Source organism: Xiphophorus couchianus, chromosome 15 (genome assembly GCF_001444195.1).
Source record: "Xiphophorus couchianus chromosome 15, X_couchianus-1.0, whole genome shotgun sequence".
NCBI lineage: Eukaryota > Metazoa > Chordata > Actinopteri > Cyprinodontiformes > Poeciliidae > Xiphophorus > Xiphophorus couchianus.
In genome coordinates, this window is record NC_040242.1 from 11,594,727 (window position 1) to 11,605,224 (window position 10,498).

Below are 10,498 nucleotides of genomic sequence, written 5' to 3' on the forward strand. Positions count from 1 at the left end.
AGGTCCGCAGCTTGTAACACAGGATGTCAACATCCTAGCTGCACTTTGAGCAGCCATGATTTCTTTCATTTTACACGAGTTAAACAGCATTAATGCCAACTTTGCAATTTGCAGTCATGCACTGAGGTTTCGTCTACAAAAACCAAAGCTGTTCTCTACTGTCACAATCACATATAAAAGCTTTACTACACATTTCTCAGCTGACTGCAGATTTATTTGAGTCATTGCTTTTGTTTCATGTAAATGTTCATCAGCTTGCTGAGCCAATGCAGGGGTTCAGCAAAGCCAAAGGCAGATTGTACGTCCTCTGCAATTTCACTGCTGGCAGTGCCTTACTCGATTTCATCCTGCGCTTCCTCAAAAGCTAACAGGAAACTCCACCTCCTTCCTGCATGACACACATTTTTTTCCCCTTTTAGAAACTAGAGATGCTGTTTGGACCTACTGTTAAGCCTCACTTCACACTCTGTCAAGAATCAAAATGTGCAGTGAGAAAAAAACAAAGTTGTGGTTCATTATTCTTTTTCATTCTTTTTTAAGTACTGAAGTCTGAGTCATGTTTCAGTGTTTGGGTATTGCAAAATTTCCTGTCCAACTGTTGCTCTGAAGAAACTATGTCCTCATCTGAAGAGTTTGTCACATTTTAAGTTTGCTTTCTTTGCTTTTCACAGTCAATTTTTCAATCAACTTCTAATCTTGTTCACTCTTTGTACTTTTTGTCACATCGTGTTTAAAAAAAATACATAAATATATATATATATATATTCTATTTGACCCGTCAGGTGCTTCTTGTCATTATATTTTATGTATAGAAGTATTTGCTATATAGTGTCATTAAAAGCACAGCATAATTTGTTTGATTTATTAAACAATGATTTGTATTCATATTTGTGAATGCGTATCTGTTTGAATTAATTCTTACATTGGTTTCTCATGGCTTTCCTGAACTACACACTGAGCTCCTTGTTCATTTCAGGAGCTCTTTGCATAGGCGTGGTAGAGCATAAAAATGAGCTGGTAGCTCATGTAAAAAGTGTGTTTTTGTGCTCTTCTGGTAACGGAAGTGAAAGGGCCCTTTTTCCAACCACTGCTCTCAGCTTATCACTACTATCAGGTGCAGCTTGATATGTAGACCGAAGAGCGGTTTGACAAAATCAGACCGAGATGCAAATGATCATGTTAATCAGTTCAAAACATATTTTGAGACATCTTGTTAGTCATTTTGTACGTGTGGGTTTCAGTTCTAGATAGTTCTGGTGATATGGTTGAATGAGCGCATCAATCTTGGCTTGAGTATCATATTATTTTGAGCCTATAAAGTCCATTTTGTTTACAGGGGTGGAATGATTTTACAATAAAAACTTTGATTTTTGAAAACTAAATGTTTTTGAATGAAAACATGCTCATAATTATATAAATGGGCTGAATGAAAGACAGTGTTGTGTAAATGACTTGCCCTTTACTCTTTATTTGGCTTGAGTCCTTTCATGAATTTTAATATCACACAAAGATAACTTGGATACAAATGATAATTTTATGTAATAAGGCAATAAACAAACACAGTTGGCCATACATGAAAACTAATTGTCTTCTAGAACTAAATACTGATTGACCATTGCCATCAAGCTTTTTATTTATCTACACTGAAGATTTTTCAGTGAATGTAAAAGATAATTCAACATACCAGACATATACAGTACAGACCAAAAGTTTGGACACAACTGTGTGTTCAAACTTTTGGTCTGTACTGTAAGTACACCTTAAAATATTGTGAAAAAGTAAAAATAAATGTCACTAATATCAGAATGTACATACATGTATGTGTTTCACTTACTAAAATGCACATATGTATGTGTAATCATGAAATATTTCAAGACTTAATGTCATTTTAATAATGATGGCCTACAGATAATGAAAACTCACAACTCAGTGTCTCTGAAAATTGGGATATTGTGAAAAAGCTAAATATTAGAAAGCCATGGTGTCAAACCCTAATCAAGTAGCTTAAATCTGATTCAAACGGTCAATTATATATATATACACTGCTCAAAAAAATAAAGGGAACACTCAAATAACACATCCTAGATCTGAATGAAAGAAATATTCTCATTGAATACTTTGTTCTGTACAAAGTTCCATTTGCACAACAGCAGGTGAAATTGATTGTCAATCAGTGTTGCTTCCTAAGTGGACAGTTTGATTTCACAGAAGTTTGATTTACTTGGAGTTATATTGTGTTGTTTAAGTGTTCCCTTTATTTTTTTGAGCAGTATATATATATAAAATTTACTTTGGATGTTTAGTAACCAAAAACAAGACCTGCAATGAACTGGAAGCTGCTGCTGATCAGTGTTGCTGTCTGCACTGAATTTTAAATGGTCAAATGGTCAAAATGGATGCTGTCCAAGAAAGAAACACCTGCTTGTAAATCAATGTCTTAAAGCTTGACTAAAGTTTTATGAAAGAAGACAAAGATTGTTTAGCAGCAATAACAATAAATATTTTGGGAGTTAATCAGAGAGTTTCAAATCTAAAAAGTACCAACTATCAAGCATGATATTAGTAGTATCATGCTAGGTTAGTCATATCCAGACAGACTATAAAAATCATCATCAACCAACTTGCTCCATCAACGCTGCTCCAAAGAGATGTTCAGTATGTGGAGTTACATTATATTAGGGACATTCACCCAAACATTAGTGGGAATATGGATTTTGGACAATGTGGCTCAGACAAAATCCACAATAAATTCAAATCTAAGCTAAATTAGAAATAATGATTTTTCAGAAATTAAGAATAACTAATATGTTCTTTAAAATTACAATTGTGACTGTATTCTTTTTAGTACCAAAATAAAGGAAGTTTATTTGTCACACACACTTAAAGTTTATGGACTAACCACATAGGTTTCAAAAACAAGCAAACAAAAAAACACAGAAACACACATCTGATTTCACAAGAGTGATCGGATTTACAGTAGCAGTTAGTGTAAACTCCTACTGTAGTTGCAGTAACTCCTCTGTCAGGACACATCATACATACGTACCTCTACTTGGCAAAGTCAAAAACTGACAAGTTTTCCAAACTAACATACAAAATTGTATAAAAGAAATGAACACTTTCCATAATTGTGGAAAAAATCTCTATGGTAAAGTTTGTGTTATGGGTCCTTTTTCATTTGCATAGTTTAAAAGGTTCAAAACAAAGTGCCTTTTCCAGAACCCACTCCTTGGGTTCAACTACCAATGGGGAAAAATGCTGAATACAATCAGCATAGTGTTCACATTTCCTCAGTCTCATCCTTTCATCTCTCTAAGCTTAGAGAGATACTTAGTTCTTCTTTCTGCACCCTCGTCATTCAGGGTGACAAACGTGTGTGGAAGCTGCGTGGTCGGATCATCATGCTGACTTTGCGTAGAGAGTAATAATCCGAGTCTTTCCAAGAGTACCAGACAATCCCATCAGGACCCAGTGAGCCACGTCCTTTTGGAGTGTAATGGCCTCCCTGTGGAATTGGCAATATGAAGTAAACACTTGTGTTTCTGAGAGTGTACTATTAGGAGGTTTCCGTTTGTGCTTACCCTGTAGTAGACTCCATTAAGGTTGGCATAGAAGCACTGGTTGTACCACCAGCCACCGTGAGAGATCTCAGCACAGATGTTGCCAGTGTCTGGAGTACTGAAGTGCTGCTTGTCATGGTACCAACCGAAGGAGTCCTGCACTGTGCCACTGAAACCTGACACATGGAGACGGTACTGATGCTCCTCATCTTCCACACTGAAACAAGCATAAGAAGAGTCAGAAGTTTTTGCAAACCCATTAGAAATACTTCGCAAAGGACTGCATTGTAGTTTTTTTCACCTGAAGCTCTGGTAGAGGGCATGTTTATGCTGGATGCTCCAATCTTCCAGGTCTATGCGGAGGCTGTAGTCTCCCTGGGTACTCAGTTCATGGATGTGATTGTTGCCCAACCAAAACTCTGAGTGCAGGTCACCAAATCCATCTCTGTATTCCCTCCAGCTGCGGTCAAAGCTCACAGAGCCATCAACTCGCCGCTGGATCACGGTCCAGCCACCACCTTAAGAAATGGAGACCCACAAAGATGAAGACCTCCAAATATTCCTTAATTCCATGTCAGTCCAATCTGCAGCTTAGTGAAGCTGCAAAGGGAAACTATGGCAAGTTTGTTCAAACACTTGATAGATTCAAAGAATGCAAAGACCATTTTTTTCCTACTTTCTATTAGTAGTATCATGCCAGTAGTACAACTAGTAGTATCGAACCTCTTTAAAACCTGCATGTTTTAAAGAGGTTTTTCAAAGGTTTCGCTCACCATCTGTGTCCATGTCACAGTAAACCTCCACCGGCATGCTTGCCAGCAATGGCACCACGGTGTAGAGACCTGATCTCCTCACACCGTTATAGTAGATGGAGGCACAGTCTATGGGACAGTTCCCCACATGCTGGATCTCTGCAGGGATAGGGTGTGAGGCAAGACTCAGGACAAACTGGGATCTTTGGCTCCCTCTGGTGGAGCATCACTACATGAACACATACCTGGATGCAGGGCTTCTTGAGTATTCTGCAAATGATTGGGCCGAACTATATTGATGGAACAGTCTGAGCTTCTTTTGACTTTATCCATCAGAAGGGTCAGATTATGTAACTGGTTCTAGACAGAAAGATAATTTGGTAACAATTTTAGCCAATTCAGAAAAACGACCCAAAGTAATACAAGGAATTACAGGTGGACATTATACCTGCAGGTCTAGGATGAGGGTGCCCTGCAGATGCAGCAGAGAGCTGGCCTCAGCATAATGAACCTCCAGCTCATGGAAACGCTGCTCCAAAGAGATGTTCAGGTGGCGCTTCTCTTCACTCTGATATTTGAATGAAGTATGTGTCAATATTGGACAAACGCACACAAAAACACAGTGAAACTGCTTAGCAGATTAGGATCACAAAGAGAAACTGTAAGTGCGATGACTGAAATGTTTTATCCAGTTTATTATAACAATGAAACCTTATTGAATATAACTATTGTAGTAGTTATTGTATTTAGATCTGTGTGCTTGAACGTTGAACAAGATATTGTCAAATCCAGGGACAAACTTTAATGTCTTAACATTATAAAGTTTGAATTTCTACCTAAGTTTCTCATTGGATTACTTCATGAATCTAACAATACAGTCAATTTATTACATGAAACTATAAAAAAGAAGACTACCAATTACAGTAAAATGCAAAATAAATAAATTAAAGAATGCCAGACAACATTTACAGGACAACAAAGACACATACTGGACAAACAATATGCATACATACCTTTGTATCTAATGACACTTTAGAGAGATCAGTTAACTAATTAACCTAGCAGTCATGTTTTTGAACTGTGGAAGGAAATTGGAGTACCCCAAGTGAACCATTGTTTACACGAGGAGAACATGTAGTCTCCTTGCAGAAAGGCCCCAGGCCAGGATTCAAGCCTGGAACCTTCATGCAGCAAGGTAACTGCAGCCACCATCTGTAACTCATAGATTCAAATTCAGCTATGAAACATACTGACAAAGAATAATAAAAAATAAATAAATCAGGACCCTCAAACCCAGAAGATGTCCATCGACACACTAGTTCTTTCCAACATCCACCTGTAGTCACTGAGTGATCCAGCTGAGCGCCTCTTTCTATATAAGCCCATCACCTGAGAACACATGAGGCAACACGTGGAGGAGGAGGCCAATCCTGTTAGTGACTAAGGTCAAGGACATTCTGGAATGGAAGCCAGCTCGATTACCTACAAACATGATTAGTCTACAAAAAATGGTATGTATTTCAATCTTGGGGTGGATAGAAGTAAAGTTTTACACTACTCAAGTGTAAGTCCATTTTTTACTATTCAAATATTTGAAACGAACATAAGACCAAGAAATATACATAATTAACATCCTATCCAAAGACCTTCCTTAATGTCTCACACACTAACACTTATATTCACATTTTCATGTGTCACTGCAGACAAACTCAAAGCTGTTAAAAGGATCAGTCCTAATAGCTGACCCACATCTGCTGCTTCAGTCACCTGCAGCTCGAGGACTTTGATGCGATGCCGGTGGTTCCTGAGTTCCTCCTGCAGCTCGGAGATGGTTTCCTTCAGAGCCACGATCTGCTGCTTCCTCTCCTCGTTCTCGTGCAGCCAGTAAGAAACCTCGTCAGAGCAGCGGAACATATCCGGGCATCTTCTCTCATCCAGCTGGGGCAGCGTGGCCACCAGCCGGCACGTCCCATCCTCCATCAGCTGTCAGAGAAGAGGATTCGGATTAAAAAGATTTTTTTTATTAATTATTTTATGTTTTTTCTTTTTAACTTAAAAAAAATATATATATATTACTGGGGGTTTCAAATAATAAGTCAATCATTTAGTTATCACTTAAAATGTTTAAGGCAAAACCTTGAAGCAACCCTATGCTGCCAACTTGAAGAAAGCCGTCTGAAAAAAATATTATGTGCCAATTTATCTATTTAACGTGGTCTGCCTTATTGGTGAGATCAAATCACCGTCAAGCTTTTATAAAAAAAAAGATTTGTTGTTTTCTTTGGTTTTTTTTTACCTCTCACACATCTCTCTAGATTAAAAATGCTGATTATTCTATTCTATTCTATTCTGAATCAAATACAGCTGCTATAATATGATTTTGCCAGATGTAGTCACACACGTGAAGCAGATTGGTCTGAATGTTTGTGTTTCATGCACTGCTGACTGACATATAGTGTATATCAAAAGTTTGTGTTGTGATAAATGGTAACACGATTAATATTTTCAGGACTTTTTCCACTTGTAATCTGGAATGTATCTGGGCAATTGGATTAAAAATAAGATGACATACTTTTTTTAATTTCAAATAAAATTTGAAAAGCCAGTATAGTGGATGTCATACAAAGATGCTAGCACTCTTAAACTATGTTTAAGCCTGTTTTGAGTTTATTAGAGCATTTTGTCTATTTTGCTGGTTATCTTCTATATTGATAATGCTTGCCCAGTTTGTGAGGGTGTGTCCTTTTCACAGCCCTCTACAGATTTTTAATTGGACCTTGTCATTGATTTGGATGCATGGTTTGGACCTTTGTCGTTCTAAAATAGGTTCCTCTTCATCCTCAGTTTTCCAGAAGTCTGAAGGTTTTGTGGTGGCACAAACAGTCCCAAAGACTGTCATCTGTGTTGCCGTTATACTTCTTTGCCCATATCTATCATTAACATGGAAGATTATTGGTACATACTGTATATTACACAGCCACTACTATCGAGAAATTAGCTACTTAGCTGTTGCTTAAAACTTCTTGGGAGCCTAACCAACTGCATCTCTTCTTCCCTTTTAATTGATCTTGAATCAATGTCCAGTTCTTGGTAACATCACAGTTGCACCAGATCTTCTCCATTTGTTGATGACTGTCTTTGTGTGCTCTATGTTATTTCTAATTCTTTAAATGTCTTTCCATGCTCCTGACTGACACCTTTTGATAGTGAGATCCCTCTAATGATTTGGCCGAATAGAAAAATTAACAAAGACACTTTAAGTGTGGCAGGTGTGTGCTGACTTATTTTTAACATGAGTGTGACTAGTGATTAATTCTAAACACAGTCACATCTGCAGTTATGATAGGATATTCACACATGTGTAACCAGATTATTTAAGGATTTTTTATCCCTTCAAAATATTTAAGTTTTTGACAGTGTAATTTGTATAGGTAAAAGGAAAACTGTTGGAAATAGTTTGCCTTGAACTTTTACATCCACCATATGCAAACATCACCAATAAGCCAATTAAACAAGTGCAAAATGATACACAAAGAAGCTTTGTTGCTTTTATGTTATTTCTTATCCAATTACAATGGCTGTCCGTCTCATAAAAATACTTGCAAAAATAATCTGTTGTGAATATTTTTTTTTAATTTATTTATAGTTTCCAGATGTTCCTTCAGTAGTTTTCTAACTCCAAGTGCTGCACTTGCTTTTACCTTGAGACCCCACTGGTGTGACCAATAAATTTGTGAATCTATCCAATTTGAGAGGTGAGGATTATAAAACTTCACTTTCATTTTACATTTCTGCAGAGATTAAACTTTTTATGTGATGCTTTTTCACACTGTACTATCTTGACTTTAAGTATTTTACAGTTTAGAATAGCTCCATAGCTGATGTATTATGTTTTCTCATCATTTTCATAAGCCATACATTAAATAATCTACCTCCACAACAATTGTATTTGGTAAATAAATGCTTCAATGTTACTATACTCTTCCAAAGAGAGCCTAAAAAAGATGAATCCCATTAAAAAAAGCAACAGTTAACAGTAATAAACATGTTCAGAAACATGACTTTTTAGGCGTTAGTACCTGGTTTGTGTACTCCCCACACTGTGAACCTCCGCCGTTGCGTGAAGTTGAAGTGTTCAGGTTGTCTGCTTTGGCCTCTGGGAGCAGCAGGATGGGAAAGCAGAGAGTGAAGCCCACACTCCAGCTGAGGAGGCTGAATGAGATCAAACCCATCACTGTCACAGGGTCCGTCTGTCCCCCGCCTTTTCACTCAGGGTGGACTTAGGATGTGGAAGTATGCGCTTCAGCATCTGATGCTCCGCTGGCTTTCCCTGAATGAAAAAAAAGGGAGGTTAAGCTACACTGTAAGCCAAATTGAAAATCTGACCACACTTTAGGAAGATGATGTTGTAAGAAGTTGTAAAAAAACAGGCCAGTATAACTTGTATCAGAGTACAAGTATGACATTTCTAGCCTAAAGCTAAGAAAACAGTGCAGTTCTCACCCCAGCTATACAGCACCTTCTAACCCCGTCATGGCTCTGTTTGGGCCAGGGGGTTCTCTCCATTGTTAGTTAAATTCTCCTCGTCTTTATCTCCTCCTGAGTTGCTTTCTCTTAGCCCATGTCTTCCTCGTTCCCTGTCGGTGTAGAGATCCTAGTCCAATAATCCACCTCTAAGAGGATTCTCTGCAACTGAGAAAAGGCAGGGAGCATGACAAATAGGGTGATAAAATTCTGACGTAAAGTGAGAAGTATAGAAACATGGTGAGAAAGTAATTTTTTTGTATTTGAAAATTTATTTTTATTTTAAACTTTATATTTTGTATGCATAAAGGTAAACCAGTTTTTCTTAAGAAAAAACATTGCTTATGAAAATAAAAAAAACATATTTTCTGTTTTTCCTTTTTTCAAATGTCACACTCTGTAACAGAGTGTCACAATCTGTGCTTCATGGTGACTGTTTTATTTATTTTACTTAGTAATTCTTCATTTGCTTAAAAGAAGAGATCAAGTAATTAATGTAAGAATAAAACAGTTCACATAGTAAAAATTGTTTCAGGAGTTTTTGTTTTTCTTGAGCATCAACAGCAAAAACTCCTACATCAGCACACACAGAGAATAAACATAACCTACTGCACAAGCACAGTAATCCTGCACTAAGCTAGAGGTAATGAAGACTAACGTGAGTAGGAGTATAAGGGGTGCTGATCCTATTACAGTATCCAAGCTGCACTTTACATTTTTATGCCCTTGTCTCTGACTCATTAACAGACTGCACATATTTTGCAGGAAAAGACTCCAAAGTACCTTAAAACAAGAATATGTGCCAGTAGGTCTGAAGGGTTTGTAGGATCAAAATAGACACAATTGCCCTGGAAGAGAACTTGAACCAATGATGTGGTTCATCTTTCAGTATAAAAATCCCACGTCAGTAGTTTGAACTGAAATGGTAGGTGGGTTGTACTGTAGGTGTCAAAATCACTGTACTGTACAAATTTTCAGAGGTAAAATTTAACTGATAAAAAATATTACAAACTAAATGTCACCAACATGGTTTGAAACTAATTAGATTAAAATTGCCTTTGCTCCCCTACTTTTCCAATAAACTCTTGATCCCACCCCGAGATGTAAAACCCAGTGATTGTAGAAGAAGTAGGAATGTCCTTTTGTACAAAACTAAATTTAGGAGTGTGGGTTCTTGCTGGGAACTCTGACTTCCTCCTACGGATTAAAAAACACACATGCCAGGTTAATTAAGCCTCTTTAAGTTACCCTTTGGTGTAAGTGTGTTTGGACGGTTGTGTGTCACTGGCTTTCCCTGTGATGCACAATGACCTTTTTGGGTCGTACCCTACTGACCGCTGAACAAAGGGGTCATTGGGTTCTTTGTGGGAAAGAAAACTGGAATTCAAATAAAGCATGTTAAATGGAGTTTATTCCAGACCTCTTGACCAGACCTTCTAACTCTATTATTCAACTTTGAGAGATGAGAATTTGTAATATTGGCAACTCTGTTTTTCACTTCCTGTGGAGTAAATGTAATTACCAAATCTACTTTCTCCACTGCATTGCAAACGTACCACATGCAAACCGAATCACACGCATAAACCATCTGGAGTAAAGTGCAATTGAGAGAAGTGCGTGTGAGCGCGCGTATGCGTGCGTGCGTGCGTGCGTGCGTGAGTG

At 37.6% G+C, this 10,498-nt stretch overlaps 1 protein-coding gene across 1 annotated transcript; it reads right to left on the minus strand.

Moving 5' to 3' along the window:
* Window positions 1–2,223: 2,223 nt before the first annotated feature.
* On the minus strand, window positions 2,224–8,636 carry LOC114158306 (fibrinogen-like protein A). The gene is made up of 8 exons (XM_028039670.1): window positions 8,392–8,636; window positions 6,080–6,295; window positions 4,761–4,880; window positions 4,558–4,672; window positions 4,334–4,471; window positions 3,862–4,078; window positions 3,582–3,777; window positions 2,224–3,505 (listed from the first exon to the last, which is right to left on the minus strand). Exons 1-8 carry the CDS (start codon window positions 8,542–8,544, stop codon window positions 3,359–3,361), a joined length of 1,302 nt encoding a protein of 433 aa, XP_027895471.1. The 5' UTR covers window positions 8,545–8,636; the 3' UTR covers window positions 2,224–3,358.
* Between the last annotated feature and the right edge of the window lie 1,862 nt (window positions 8,637–10,498).